The following is a 16114-nucleotide window of genomic DNA, read 5'->3' on the forward strand; positions in this document are numbered from 1 at the left end:
GCTGCTTCCGGAGTGGCACAATATGCATTAACGAGCGCAGCACCAGCAAGCGATTCATTAAAAAAAAAAACGGCAACTGCAGTTCTATGGATGCGGAAATGTTCTACAGTCGAGGCATCCGTGTCTAATCCCAGTTTCGTCAGTCAGAGCCTGCACATAAAAGGCTGACCTTCCTTCATCATGGCATCACTAAACCGATGCCTGGCTGCAGTGTGCCAGTCTTCCTGTGTGCATCATCAGGACCGGCGATGGGAGTCACGCCGTGACGTCACGAGCGCGCACAGACTTCTATATCATAAAAATCCATTTACAATTTCAGATGGGGACGTGGAAAAAAGAGATCCGCTCTCCCTTCACTGAGCTAATAGAGTTGGGAGCATTTAAGATACCTACAAATGACTGACATTTAAAATAGATTTGATTCTGAAATGTGCGTTTAAATAGAAAATGAAAGAAAGCCACTTTATTTTGTCACTGCATTCTTACAACGAATTGTATTCTGAAAATGAATCTGTTCTCTGCATCTGTATAGGAGCAGCGGGCAGCTGCAGCGCCCGGGGACCAGCTCCAGTTCTTCTTCCCATTGCCTTGCTCAGGGGCACAGACAGGAGTATTATTCCTAACATGCACGTCTTTTTGATGGTGGGAGGAAACCGGAGCACCCGGAGGAAACCCAAGCAGACATGGGGAGAATATGCAAACTCCACACAGAAGGCGCAGGGTTCGAACCCAGGACCTTCTTGCTGTGAGGCAACAGTGCTTACCACTGGGCCACCGTGCCGCCCAGATGGCTACGCATTTTAACAGCCATTCCATAATTCAATATGTTTCAGCAGATGCGCTGCATTCAATCGCTCAGGTTCAGTGGCAACACATTTCCACCCATCTGCGTACCTGATGACATTCGAGCATTAAGACAATATTAAGCACGGAGACAAGCCAATTATAAATGACAGTGTATTGTTATGAGACAAATAGGTTTTGCCAAACAACGCATCGTAAATGATCAGGAAATATAACTATCTGATAGGGAGCACTCAACATATTGTATGTTAGTATAACTGGAAAAATGAATCATGATTCAACTCTTATCTAAAAACACATTTGCACAACACATTAAACAAGCTTTACAAAAATCCATGGGGAGTTACAGCCTGCTTGTATAAAATCCATTTTTTAGCAGTGCCTCGATTGTCCTGGGAGCAGATTACTGGGTACGAGAACCAGCTAGATAAAGATGATCACTTTCTAGAAGCCACAGAACACAGCACCTTCAAATGTCAGTACCCACTGTTGCCAGTCAGGGAGATGAGGCAACAGCTCGGGAACATATCGTCTTAATCAGCAGTCTGGTAAGATCGGATGGTGTCAGTCTTGGAGAAGGCCGTCCTTATGCACCTGATCTACTTGGAGGGCAGTAAAGGATGTGACGACACCACAAAGCTGTTGAGAAAGATGGTTCGATGGATTACAGAGCCCACTGGACTGTGAACACTTCAGACATGGCGAGGGCCAAACTGGTCACTGTCAGAGCCTGATGAGACAGACGGGCAGAAAAATAGTCACAGACGCAGTGTTAGAGTAGTGCAATGACTGGTAGCTCAGACAGACCCAGTAAACCAGGGAAAGAAACAAAACAGTTAGCGTAGTGACTAGAAAAAAGGAGCCGGTAGGATGAATCAACAAGCTGCCAGAGTGATTGAAGAGGCCGACTGGTGCACTAGTAGAGAAGAGGCAGACTGGTGCACTAGTAGAGAAGAGGCAGACTGGTGCACTAGTAGAGAAGAGGCAGACTGGTGCACTAGTAAAGAAGAGGCAGACTGGTGCACTAGTAGAGAAGAGGCAGACTGGTGCGCTAGTAGAGAAGAGGCAGACTGGTGCACTAGTAGAGAAGAGGCAGACTGGTGCACTAGTAGAGAAGAGGCAGACTGGTGCACTAGTAGAGAAGAGGCAGACTGGTGCACTAGTAGAGAAGAGGCAGATTGGTGCATTAGTGGAGAAGAGGCAGACTGGTGCACTAGTGGAGAAGAGGCAGACTGGTGCACTAGTGGAGAAGAGGCAGACTGGTGCACTAGTGGAGAAGAGGCAGATTGGTGCACTAGTAGAGAAGAGGCAGACTGGTGCACTAGTAGAGAAGAGGCAGATTGGTGCATTAGTGGAGAAGAGGCAGACTGGTGCACTAGTGGAGAAGAGGCAGACTGGTGCACTAGTGGAGAAGAGGCAGACTGGTGCACTAGTGGAGAAGAGGCAGATTGGTGCATTAGTAGAGAAGAGGCAGACTGGTGCACTAGTAGAAAAGAGGCAGACTGGTGCACTAGTAGAGAAGAGGCAGACTGGTGCACTAGTAGAGAAGAGGCAGACTGGTGCACTAGTAGAGAAGAGGCAGACTGGTGCATTAGTAGAGAAGAGGCAGACTGGTGCACTAGTAGAGAAGAGGCAGACTGGTGCATTAGTAGAGAAGAGGCGGATTGGTGCACTAGTAGAGAAGAGGCGGACTGGTGCACTAGTAAAGAAGAGGCAGACTGGTGCACTAGTAGAGAAGAGGCAGACTGGTGCACTAGTAGAGAAGAGGCAGACTGGTGCACTAGTAGAGAAGAGGCAGACTGGTGCACTAGTAGAGAAGAGGCAGACTGGTGCACTAGTAGAGAAGAGGCAGACTGGTGCACTAGTAGAGAAGAGGCAGACTGGTGCACTAGTGGAGAAGAGGCAGACTGGTGCACTAGTAGAGAAGAGGCAGACTGGTGCACTAGTAGAGAAGAGGCAGACTGGTGCACTAGTAGAGAAGAGGCAGACTGGTGCACTAGTAGAGAAGAGGCAGACTGGTGCACTAGTAGAGAAGAGGCAGACTGGTGCACTAGTGGAGAAGAGGCAGACTGGTGCACTAGTAGAGAAGAGGCAGACTGGTGCACTAGTAGAGAAGAGGCAGACTGGTGCATTAGTAGAGAAGAGGCAGATTGGTGCATTAGTAGAGAAGAGGCAGACTGGTGCACTAGTAGAGAAGAGGCAGACTGGTGCACTAGTAGAGAAGAGGCAGACTGGTGCACTAGTAGAGAAGAGGCAGACTGGTGCATTAGTAGAGAAGAGGCAGACTGGTGCACTAGTAGAGAAGAGGCAGACTGGTGCACTAGTAGAGAAGAGGCAGACTGGTGCACTAGTAGAGAAGAGGCAGATTGGTGCACTAGTAGAGAAGAGGCAGACTGGTGCACTAGTAGAGAAGAGGCAGATTGGTGCACTAGTAGAGAAGAGGCAGACTGGTGCACTAGTAGAGAAGAGGCAGACTGGTGCATTAGTAGAGAAGAGGCAGACTGGTGCATTAGTAGAGAAGAGGCAGATTGGTGCATTAGTAGAGAAGAGGCAGACTGGTGCACTAGTAGAGAAGAGGCAGACAGGTGCTCATCTGCAGAGCAACATCGATACCTGAGCAGGAGTCATAAGTAATGCCGAGCCACTCAGAGCTCACCTTGGTGTCACTGCGATAGGTGAAATCCCTGATCTTTTCCCCATTTGCCCATACGTAGTGAGGAGGGGAGGGCACGCCGAACACCCGAAGCCCTCCAACGACCAGGCCATCCAGGGCCCCGTTCAGCTTGACAGGATCACTGACCAGCTGGGACTAAAGTAGTGAGAAGGAGGTTAAAAGATTTTGGGAAGTTATTCACCGCTGAGACATTTTGGACAGTGAGTTTTTGATAACCATCATCTGTTCGACACGCCGGTGATAGCAAAGGAAGATGCGCATCGAGATGAACATCTGTCACGATCAGGTGGAAAATTCCCAGCCAAAACGGGAAGGAGGGATCACGTTTGCCTTTAAAAGCACATGAAAACAGCATCTCTGACATACCTGCCCAGCTATGAATAGAACATAGGAGTAATCTCCTGTCTCAAAGGTACCAAGACTGTCCCCATCATCCCAGAACAAGTCCCCCCGAGCCCAGCCCCCAGCTGACAGTGCCACTGTCAAGAAAAACGGGTTCCGGCGTGAGGCGGTGGTCGTCAAGGCTGTCTCCTGTACAACGAAAAAGGGAAAAACAACAACACATAATCGAGATGTGTTCCTTGAAGCCATTAAAACATGTTGCAGCGTATCGGTAATGGGGAACTGCTGTTTGTCTTGATGCATGCTCAGTCGTTAGGCACTGTATTGTTTATAAGGGTGGGGATCCCTGCAGTCAGTAGAGACTGAAGAGGTCACTTAGATGAGTGATGAAACGTTTCTCTCAAACATGTCCAGATGATAGGAATAAAAAACAAACAACTGGTCTCAAAAAAACAAAACATGTCCAGATGATAGGAATAAAAAACAACTGTTCTCAAAAAAACAAAACATGTCCAGATGAACTGATTCAACGTTCTGTGGTACTGCTGCTTGCTGAATCTAAACTTTACTTGGCATAGTGCAATAATAAATGCGTGATCTCCATCCGTTTCCTTCTGGAAATCGGTAATGTCGAGTTTGGTCAAAGGTCGTGGTCTTGAAAGAAACCCCACACATGATTTCAAATCAGTCAATAACAGAAACCAAGCGTCTGTCTCAATCCACTTCTGAAGTACAACCTTCTGAAATGCCACGATCTGGAGTATGACCTTTGAAAGTCACTCGGTCAAAGGTCATGGTGCCCATGCAGGACATCAGATCCGTCAATAATAATTAAGAGGCTATCTGCAGCCATTCTTGAGTTATACTGGAATGTACGAATTCTTATTGACCTTACTGATCAAAATAATTATTTTTTTTCTTTTCTTTTTTCTCCCTTTTTCTCCCCAGTTGTATCCAGCCAATCACCCCACTCTTCCGAGCCATCCCGGTCTCTGCTCCACCCCCTCTGCTGATCCGGGGAGGGCTGCAGACCACCACACGCCTCCTCCCATACATGTGGAGTCACCAGCCACTTCTTTTCACCCGACAGTGAGGAGTTTCACCAGGGGGACGTAGCACATCGGAGGATCACGCTGTGCCCACCCAGTCCCCCCTCCCCCCTGAACAGGCGCCCCCAACTGACCAGAGGAGGCGCTAGTGCGGCGACCAGGACACATACCCACATCCAGCTTCCCACCCACAGACACGGCCAATTGTGCCTATAGGGACGCCCGACCAAGCCGGAGGTAACACGGGGATTCGAGCTGACGATCCCTGTGTTGGTAGGCAACGGAAGGGACTGCCACGCCACCCGAACGCCGAAAATAATTCATTTTTACAACAGCAATGGATAGAAGTCTGTCTTAGAAATCAAAAATGAATATTTTGGCCCTAGTTAGAAGAAAATTGGACAATTTCTTAACAAATAATGGCAACAAAAAAAAACCCCAAACAAAACTATTTTCACTTCTTTTGGTCATGTTGACCATGACCTTGATCAATTTATCCAGAATCTCATGAGAACTTTCTGGGACAGCATCAAATACTATGTGTCCTTTTCGTGTGATCTCGCTGATATTTTTTCCGCCATGCTACTGACACACAAATAAACACAGAAACAGCCGTTAATCACAGCAGGTCAACAGAACCTTCAATTTCCTGTGGCAGCATTACCTGTAGTCGCTGCGAACAAACAAAATGTGGACAGTGGATTTTGGACGTTACTGTCCTTGTATATTGTAATAGATTTATGTGAGGACAGAGATGTCTACGCCTCAAGACTGACAACTTACTACAGTAATGTAGTAAGTAAAATGTAGGCAACACAAAAATATTATTAGACTAAAAACCAAGTTTGTGGCGCCATGACTAGAGGGGATAGCTGGAGAAAAATTGCAGAGAGTGTAAATACATTTTATAATTCCCTCATAATTCTGCTATCCTCTTTCAATGTTGCATTGTGTAAATTGTGTAAACACAACAGCCACTGAATGTTGTCCGTCTTGAGAGAGAGATCCCTCTTCTGTTGCTCTCCCTGAGGTTTCTTCCTGTGTTTTCTCCCTGTTAAAGGGTTTTCTTAGGGAGTTGTGAGGGTCTAAGGACAGGATGCTGTGTTGCTGTAAAGCCCCTCGAGGCAAATTTGTAATTTGTGATACTGGGCTACACAAATAAAACTGACTAGATTTGATTTAAATGCATGAGCCACTGGGCTTATCTCGACACCGTCACTGAGATACGGTGACGGCATGGTTTTATGAGGCTGTATCAACAATCTAAGGGACTAGAAGCTTGAGAGGGCCATTGCCTCTGCAAAGCCGCAGACACCAACCTGTTGTGGGACAACGTGCCCTTCCCTCACGTGGACATTGATGGTATCCAGAGGGGCTGGTAGGAGGAGATACTGGCCCTTGCTATAGAAGGGTTGACCCTGAGGGAAGAGAAACACAGCAGGAAAGACCCAATATAGGACTAACACTGTTTATGAAACGGGGTAGAAGATGGGAGATAATTTCGCCAACAACAAGCCTTAAACGTAGCAGGTTTCATCGGTCAACAACAGGATGTGTATCTACGCTGGGCTGCAAGCCCTTGAAACTTCCGATTTCATTCTTCTCCCGTCCACATGCTGATTTAGAGATCACTGCATCTGTATGTCGGAGGCAATGTGAGATGTGCAAGGTCTAAGCTGAGCAATACCAAGTTGCTTACATTGTGCAGACTGTACCAAGTTCCCGGTGGGAGGTAGACAGCCAGCTCTTCCTTCCCTTGCTCCAAGACGGGACTGACAAGAAGCGAAGACCCCCACAGGAACTGTCGGTCTATCGTCTGACAGTTAGGGTCAGTGGGAAACCTGAGGGGGACGGATAGGCATGGAGGAGTGGAAAAATATGCACACTGAGATTGTGAATCGACCGGGCTCATTATCATATGTTGGCAGTACAGCGTGGCTATACCACGACACGTTGCGCTATTCTGAAAATACAGAGTCGAAACAGCCAAAAAGGATAATAATGCGCAGAAGAAATTCGAGATGAGCGGAGAGCAGGAGACATCCTCAAGGAAGAGAGGTCTGGCCACAGTGTCAGCAGAGGTGTGTGCGTGGTGGAAGAGTGTGTAGAGGAAAGGAAGAAGGGAGTACCGCAGATTCAATGCGTGCCGCATGGCTGCCTGGGCCTGCTGCCCAAACACAAAGGGTTCCTGAGGCTGAGGCATGCGCACACACACACACACACACACACACACACACACACACACACACTTTGAAGAGAGCTAGAATTACATGTATTCATAATACATGGAACAGATGGACTGCTCTAGAAACAGTGGAAAAATATTGGTACCACAACTGCCTTCGTTCTGAGGTAAACACGGAGTTGCTCTGACGAACTTGCACGAATATACATTTAAACCCGGCGAAGAACATAATTGGACACAGATACACCGACGCGTGTCTGTGATCTACACGGACAGACATACATATACAGACAGACGGGGTCTTTCTCACGGCGTTGGGCTGGTCATTGTGGTTCCTCATAAACGGGTAGAAGGCCCCCAGCTGCATCCAGCGCACACACAGCTCCTCAGTAGTGTTGCCCCCAAAGCCGCAGATGTCTGCCCCGACCAGGGGCACCCCAAACAGGCCAAACTGCAGCACGGCTGGACGGGTGGAGGAGGAGGAGGAGGAGGTTGCAAAAGGTCATTTTGAGTCAGCCAGCCTGGAGACAATTCAAAAAAGCACCCCTTCTACTCATCCACTCATTATCCAAACCGCTTATCCTTGGGGTCGCGTGGATTTTGGAGCCTATCCCAGCAGTCATTGGGTGGCAGGTGGGGAGACACCCTGGACAGGCCGTCAGACCATCACAGCCCCCCCCCCCCCACACACACATTCACACCGTACGGCCGATTCACCTGACCTACATGTCTTTGGACTGTGGGAGGAAACCCACGCAGACAGGGAGACATGCAAACTCCACACAGAGGACGACCCGGGACGACCCCCAAGGTTGTACTACCTCGGGGCTCGAACCCAGGACCTTCTTGCTGTGAGGTGACCGCGCTAACCACTGTGCCACCGTGCTGCTATCACCCCTTCTACTCATTTAATTCTTTATTCTACCACTTGGAAGTATTTTTTGAAGAAAAAAAAGAAGTAAGGCTGAGACTGTCTTTAACGTTGTCACACAGCACATTTTACAAAAGAGAGGATCAGTACTCAGACAGAAAGGAGAGTCCCTGTTCTAAACATTAACGAGACAACTGCTTGACAGACACACTCTTTCACATAAAAGAGCTGAGATAAAAACGGTTTTATGTGACATTAATGGAGGGGTGTCGTTCCACCGAGGTTACGGCGTGCACACACGGCTCTTTTAACAATCTCCTCTTACCAGGGACGGAGTATCGGAGCTGCTCCCAATCACTTCTTACGTCTCCCGTCCATACCCCCGAGAACCGTCCGATGGCCGGGAAGGAGGAGCGGGACAGGACAAAAGGTCGCTTCCCTCGCACCTTCGTCAGAGCGCTGAGGGCGGCGCCCAAACCCCAAGACACACGGTCAAGTCAGTAAATGTCAAGGAACATCATTTTCCCTTAAGTTGCAGCTGTTCCAACCAAAGTCCAGACTGAGCACAAGGGGTGATCGGAGAAGGAAATCCCATCGTAAAAACACTAAAATTAACAAATCTTTAAAAAGAAAGCTACTTTTTACTGTTTTACTGGTTTCCAGTGCCTCTCCTCCTATTTCACGGTCTCTGTCACTTGTTTTAAATAGCGACATTCACATCGGTCACATCAGCCTAGTGATAGCGTGCTGTATACCATCAGCGCAGGTCAGTGTCTTACCTATGGGTGGCGCTAGCCTCCATCAGCCCATAAAGGTTGTGCAGGTTGTAGTGAGTGGAAATCTCTTGCTGGGCTGACATGCAGAGAGTCCCAGAGTTCAGCTGGCCTCCGACCACCTCTGCTTGCACGAAGGGATACAGACACAGACGACGACAGGGAGCAGCGTAAACAGCAACATCCAGCCTATTCGGTCCGCCATCGAGACATTCAAATGTATTCACGGTGTTATTAGAGCTCTGTGAGACAAATTATTTAATAACAAGTGGACAAGGGTTACACGCTGTAAAAACCCCTCCCCTTCAGGAATGACGCGGCGCCGATCCCGTGTACCTACTCGGCGTGTAGGGAGGGTTCTCCAGTTCACTGTCAGGACAGCCCTCGACTGAGCCCTGCACAAAGCTGGCGGGTTCATTCATATCCTGTGTGAGGAAGGGCAGATGGACAGGAGTCGAGGAGTCATGTAAATAACTGCAATATATATATTAAAAAAAACATTTCCCAATAAAGTACAGGAAGAAACTGGAAATAGAGACTGTGTCTAATGAGAGCTCTTAAACACGGTCCCTTCCAAAATGTCAAAGCCTGCCCTTCTGGGATCAATACATGCCTGTGAGCAATCACCAGTGACCATGGCTTTGTGTGTTTCTGTACAGACTCACAATCCATAGACCGTCTAGAGGGACTTTAGAGTGGAATTCCCTGATGCAGTCTTCCCACCAGTTTCTCGTCTCCGGGTGAGTGAAATCGGGGAAGGCTGTCGGGCCCGGCCACACCTGGATACACAGGACGGGAAGGGAGCAATGCACTTTCAACCACAACACAGCGAGGCAAGAACGCGCGAGTCTCCAAAGAAAGGGGAGGCCTGACCTTCCCTATTAAGGTCTGTCCTGAAGCGTTCTTAATGAAAACCCCTCTTTTCTGCCCATCATCAAAGGGGGGGTATGTTCCAGGGGGGCTGCTGCTGCCGATTCCAGGGTCCTGAGACGGAGAGAGACCGAGAGAGCGTTTGTTTTATTTGTGCTAGGCTCAGTCGATGACTTGACAGATTGTGCTGCCACCTGCTGGATATAAAATGCTAGTTACGCCTCCTAGTCGTCTTGCTCGACTAGTTCAGTTTAGCCAATCAAACTAATAAGAGACCGGCCAAACTACTGAAACCCTTTTAGCCAATCGTATAGTAGTTTTTTTTCCTGAGTCATATTACAAAGGCAGTCTCAGTGATATCTTAAAGAAAGGGTTATTGTGTTTTCAAACCACATGAAATAGTGAGCCTTTTGAAGCTGACTTACCAGGATGAGGACGTACTTCATTCCTCTTTGGTGGAACTCCTCCACCATGTCTGGGAGGTCCCCAAATCGGCGGGGGTCATAGGTGAACACCCTACGGTTATCTGCATAGTCGAGGTCGTTCCACTGCACATCCTGCACAAAGCAACATAACCGTATGAGCTGCACGGAGGCAGAAACCAAACGCTTAATGCAATTCTAACTGGGCGTAAGCGTTGTCCTGATGTTGCTATTAACCATGACGAGGTTTATCTGATAATGATGGGTGCACGTTTGCAGCGTGTCTCAAAATAGGAATAATGGTGGTGCATGGTAGAATGAGAGGGATAATGAATAAATTTCTTTTTCGAGAATACTACCTCAGATGCAAATATTTTTGCCTATATTCACTTACCAGAGGAAAATTTGCATTATGCATGCGTTGGGCTACCTCCCGGGTAGCATTAGTGCTCGAGTAGCCCCAGCGACATAGATGGAAGCCCAAGGACCAATAGGGGGGCATCATAGGGTATCCTGAAGAGGGATGAAGGACCACCCATTTGCCAATTAGACGTCTTTTTTCCGAGGTGCCCTACAGAAGATTTGCACATCTGCTCCCTTACAAGCTAGGGCCGGGCTCAATTAATCATTTTCCCGATTTGAGTCGATCCTCTTCACAACAATCCGATTATTCATTTAATCCCCGAATCAATCTTTTAATGTTTTTATTTCCCCCGTTGACGTATGAAGCGGAAATCCCAGACTGGAAACTGCTTGGGGGTCCATTCTTAATGTAAACGTTAATGTTTTTAATAATGGACCAGGGTTAGAGGGTTCCTCGTACAATTTACAGTACCAGTTCTCTGAGAATCTCTTTCATATCCAAGCAAAATTGGTACTGTAACTGAAACGTCTCCAACTGGATAGACACCGAATTGAATCGAATCAGAAATCGAACTGATCTGGGACCTTGTTAACTTGAATCGACTCGATTCAGGGAATCGGCGGCGATACCCAGCCCTATTTCGGGCATACTTCAAACACCCCATCACTTAAAGTTCTGCTGTCTGTACGCACCTCGACCGCTGTAGCTGTGAGCCAGACACGTCACGACCTTGGGAACGACAAGTTATTGAGGAAGTTTAAAAGCTGACAGCGTACCAATAACCTGGAGGTATTGTCGGACGACACTTTGAGGGTCGGGACCCAAGAAGATGTAGAGGTCCAGGATTCCCCCGACGGCCACCCAGGTGAGAGCGGGGGTTGGCTGCAACGCTATTTCTACGGGAGGAGTGGTGAAAGCAATTAGCAATAAAATGTAGGGTCTATCTTCACACACTAACAACCCCCCCAACTTTTTTTTTTAAATACAATGAGCTATGGAAATTGCATGGCCCCAAATGTGTAAGTGAGACGGCGTCAAAGCTTTAAAATGAAAAGCTATCCCATTACCCATTGCATTGCTGTTGAGTAGGAAAACTCCATGGGCCAGACCATCCTCCTCCTGTACTACACAGAACGGATGGGAGCCATAGAGGTTGGAATTAGCCTGCGGGAGGTAAAAAAATCCCTTGTCAACAACTCCAACCGGCTCTGAGTCCAGAATAGGAAGGTAAGACCTCTCAGCAGACGTACACTTTTATCAATGGAATTTTTGTTTCTAATCTAAATATAATTTAAAAAGCATGTGTGGGGGGAGGGGAGGGGGGGACTTTAGCTACAGATGCCAGGTGACGGTGAGCTGTCCCATCGACTCACATGAGGGGCCATGTCTCTGTTCCAAAGAGTGAGGGAGGTCCAGTTGAGGTCGAGGGACAGGGGAGTGTAATGCTCCCCCAGGCCAGACACCAGAGAAGAGGACAGGCTGGTTGACAGCTGCAGGTATTGGTCGGCAAACAGCAGAGGAGCGACCGTGGTATTCACACTGGGCAGGGAGTAGCATGGGAAGGGGGCAAACATCTGCTATGTCACGGCTAGGATTGACCAGAAGAAAATGGCTACTACAACACTGGTCATTCTGCACAGAACAGGTTAGATGCAATGACGAACGAGTGCTGACCAAGTAAGCTTGTGATGATCGTGGCAGACATGTGTTAGTCTAAATTTGTGCAAAAGTAACCTCTTATATTAACCTGTATATTATATCCTAAATAGATAAATGACTAAAAAAAAAAGAAGACAAAGATCCACTCACATCACTCTTCCGTTGGACTTTCGTCTCACTATGAAGCCGAAGGGGTCGGTGTTAAACTCTATGGCATACAGGGTGTCTTGAGTTTTAACACTTCCTCCTGGTCTACCGCTGGGGAGTGGGACTTCATATCGCCGGGATGACGGGTCCTTCACCTGGAAGGAAACCAAGTGTTGCTGCAATCTTCCCGGCACCACGTAGGGACAAAATGCACACGCAGTAAAAGTGGAAGACCCCAATTCTTATACTAGACCTCAGCCCAGCGGCTGCCCGTTGAACGTTTATCCTTTTCTTTTCCATTAACACACAAGAGCGCAATCTCCCACACTTAACCAGCGGTGGATCTAGAGACTTTTTCCTGGGGTGGCAAGACTGTGTCCCAGAGGTGGCAGCTGCCACCCCTGTTGCCACCCCGTAGATCCGCCCCTGTGATGGGGGAGGGGGGGATTCTAAATCGGCGACTTCTGTTTGAGATGAGTTTGGTGCGGGTCTCGTTGACCGTCACCATGCATGTACATAAAATATACTTTAAAAACATATGATCTGATTTATAAATGGGGTGGCAAGACTGTGTCCTAGAGGTGGCAGCTGCCACCCCTGTTGCCACCCTGTAGATCCGCCCCTGCGCTTAACATGGGACGTTCAGCACGGGGGGAACCTCAAGTCTTTCATTACTTAATTTCGGGATGAAAGTGGAAGGTGAGAGAAGTGCAGAGCGTTGGCCCGCACGGAGGGACTCACGGTGAGATGCAGACGACCCGCGGTCTCCTTCATAACCTCTAAACGGAGAGTGGGGATGTCCTTGGGCAGGTAGGAGGGGTCGGGCCGCATCAGAACGGCAGCCAGGCCACGCTGGGATGGAGTGAGCGGACCCATCCCGTAGCCGCTATATGACCGGGGATAGAAGCACCAAGGAGGTCCGCCGAACGCGAAATCGGGCAAAGGGGCGTAGCAGCACCCTCGCCCCTCACACTCCTCCCGGCTCACAGCCTTGTCCCGTGCGCAGTCGAAGCGACTCTCCGGGGCCGCGGTGCAGGAGGCGTCGCGGCCGTCAGCACGTTTGGCGTTCACTGTCGTTTGATTGTGCGGTGCGTGGGCCGACTTCAGCAATCCGACCTTCGGGTCGGACCAGCGGCCGGCGAAGAGACACGTCAATAGCAGCACGTTAATGGCGAGCGCGGGGGGAAGGAGCAGCAAAACGGGCGCGCACGCAGCGGACAAGGTGCCCATGCCGTCACCGACGCGCGGGGCCTGCAGCAGCGGTAAAGGGGCATCTGAGGTCAGCAGTATAGCGGCCGCTGCGGCACACACCGGGCCATTATAAGCGTCAAAGTTGCGATTATCTTCGGTTAAACTTGTGTTGAACGGTCTCCATGGGGACCGACAGGCGACGTTTCCCGCAGCGGCGGGGCACCACAATGTGTCAATAGCAGAGCTACACGCGAGCAAACCGCGCCACAATGTGTCAATAGCAGAAATACACGCGAGCAAACCGCGCCACAATGTGTCAATAGCAGAAATACACGCGAGCAAACCGCGCCACAATGTGTCGATAGCAGAACTACACGCGAGCAAACCGCGCCACAATGTGTCGATAGCAGAGCTACACGCGAGCAAACCGCGCCACAATGTGTCGATAGCAGAACTACACGCGAGCAAACCGCGCCACAATGTGTCGATAGCAGAGCTACACGCGAGCAAACCGCGCCACAATGTGTCGATAGCAGAGCTACACGCGAGCAAACCGCGCCACAATGTGTCGATAGTAGAGCTACACGCGAGCAAACCGCGCCACAATGTGTCGATAGCAGAGCTACACGCGAGCAAACCGCGCCACAATGTGTCGATAGCAGAGCTACACGCGAGCAAACCGCGCCACAATGTGTCAATAGCAGAACTACACGCGAGCAAACCGCGCCACAATGTATCGACAGCAGAGCTACACGCGAGCAAACCGCGGAGTTTGAAACGTGACGGTGGTCGATCGTGTTTCTTCCCTCGTGAGGCTGATTAGCGCAAGGAATGTGCCAGAGCAGTCAGTCTGAACCAAAACCCACAAAAAAAACCCCACAAAAATGTGAATACGCAGAATTAAATCAGACGTCCAACTTTTTTTGTTTTTAAACTGCCGACAGGTTCCACGTCTCCGTGTTATTGTGGCTCCGGATAGGCTAAGGAGAAACAAGGCAGGCGGGGCTTTCTGAGTACGGCGAGCCGCTCGGGACCAACTACGCCAAAACGCGCTTGAGCTGCCGTGCGGCGAACAAACCGCACGGTGTCGCCAGTTTTAGAGGGAAATCTCTCGCCGTCAATCGGTGAAAACGCAACATAAAAACAAATGGTGCCGACAGGCGACCCGTCGAACAAAGAAACGGGACAGATGAAGAGTGTTTAAACCACAGCTCGACAGCCGCTCCAAACGGGATCCGGTTAAGTTTTAGACGTTAAGTGACTTTTAACCTTTTCTTTACAAACTCAAGAGGACACGTTGGCTCCGTCCGCTGTCTCACACAAGCCGCCGTGCTTGTCAAACATGTCATCATTTGGACATTATGGACACACGTGGACACCGTCCCCGAACGGCAGGTTCGGGTTCCAGCGAAGATGACAGACCTGCTGCGTCTGGCTCGGAGGGGACACACACGACATGACAGCGGGACAGGTTTTACCACCGCGTACTAGGGCCATGGGGGGGGGGGGCAATTACGGGGCTGGGGGGGGGGTAATATTGCGAGAAAAAAACCTCGCATAGTGTGTGTGTGTGTGTGTGTGTGTGTGTGTGTGTGTGTGTGTGTGTGTGTGTGTAAGGGACAGAGCGTGAACGTTTGTATGCATCTGTGCAGTACATGTGTAATTTGTGTACATGTAGATTTGAGTTTGCACTGCCAGTGTGTGCATGACTGTACCCATGTGTGCACTTTGTGACTATAAGTATTAGTCCATGGGCCAGAGCCCAAAATTTCCTATTTCGGTACACTCAAGGTGGCAAAACTTACTTATAATTTTTGAAAGGATCCATGTCTGTAGATGATATTTTGGTATGATAACCATTCCTGAGTGGCAGCTGTATCACAGTTATCAGCTCATGAAGTTAACCACCCACTAAACTAAATTGCATTTTAGACGCTGGTGCATATCCTGGTTTAGCCTCATGGTCAGGACATTTTTCAATGTTCTATAATATTGTCTTTGGTATCATTTTAAAGGGGACCTTCTTAGCTTTCATTCAAGCCCTGTTGTGGATATTTCTCACAAATATAGAGGTCACTTGAGCTCTTCAACCCGTCAATAACACACATCTTTCTGCAATGTTCGCCTAAACTATATACTTTCTTTTAGCCCTGTGGCATCTAGGAATATCAGGGACACAAAACACAAACACTGGAATACTCACAGGACTGTAAAGATTCAGGAAATGTATAATATACCCATACTATTTCATTGTGTGAGGTGATTGTGAACCTTAAATTAGAAGGGCATTATTACTAAGAAACTAACTAGACCAAAGCCAGTTAGTCCATGGGTCAGACCAGATATCGATATCACCCAAGGTGACACAACTTCACTGGTGCCATTTTATTTGGTACACTAACAGAAGTAAAATAATACATGATAACCTTTCCAAATGAGCAGCTATTTCATTTTTCTTTCAGGAAACCTGTTTCTGTGCCTCTCACGATTGTGTAATTGCCCAGATTTTTACAAATATAGCATTTCAACACCCCTGGTACTGATTAGCCTAGCTTAAACTCTGGGACAGTTCTTAGTTGGCCAACAACCAAGGATAACCAGTACTGTGTACTTCCATTCATTGTGCTAAGCTAGGCTAACGTGCAGCCAGATAGCTTTCTACTAAACACATATAGAGGAAACTGGTATCTATCTTCTTGTCTCACTCTGGAGAAGATTGTAAGCTAATTTCCCATAATGTTAGCATGTTCTTTTAATGTATAT

At 48.5% G+C, this 16114-nt stretch overlaps 1 protein-coding gene across 1 annotated transcript; it reads right to left on the reverse strand.

Annotated features, from left to right (window-relative positions):
• Nucleotides 1-462: 462 nt before the first annotated feature.
• On the reverse strand, nt 463-14171 carry gaa (alpha glucosidase). Its single transcript, XM_056287821.1, has 18 exons — nt 12902-14171; nt 12164-12315; nt 11728-11893; nt 11422-11518; nt 11131-11250; nt 10385-10503; nt 9994-10125; nt 9572-9682; nt 9364-9477; nt 9039-9123; nt 8705-8822; nt 8251-8384; nt 7365-7516; nt 6569-7063; nt 6189-6287; nt 3845-4009; nt 3461-3613; nt 463-1534 (listed from the first exon to the last, which is right to left on the reverse strand). Exons 1-18 carry the CDS (start codon nt 13388-13390, stop codon nt 1469-1471), a joined length of 2967 nt encoding a protein of 988 aa, XP_056143796.1. The 5' UTR covers nt 13391-14171; the 3' UTR covers nt 463-1468.
• Between the last annotated feature and the right edge of the window lie 1943 nt (nt 14172-16114).

Source organism: Lampris incognitus, chromosome 10, assembly GCF_029633865.1.
Source record: "Lampris incognitus isolate fLamInc1 chromosome 10, fLamInc1.hap2, whole genome shotgun sequence".
In the NCBI taxonomy this organism is placed as follows: Eukaryota; Metazoa; Chordata; class Actinopteri; order Lampriformes; family Lampridae; genus Lampris; species Lampris incognitus.

Excerpts from the sequence above, each read along its gene's own strand:
- gaa (XM_056287821.1), bottom strand. The coding sequence starts at position 13,390 with ATGGGCACCTTGTCCGCTGCGTGCGCGCCCGTTTTGCTGCTCCTTCCC. Across the intron at positions 8,823-9,038 it reads GAACCCTCCCTACACGCCGA|AGGTGGTCGGAGGCCAGCTG; the intron begins GTAGGTACACGG and ends TCGTGCAAGCAG. Across the intron at positions 4,010-6,188 it reads GGCACGTTGTCCCACAACAG|GAGACAGCCTTGACGACCAC; the intron begins GTTGGTGTCTGC and ends TTCGTTGTACAG.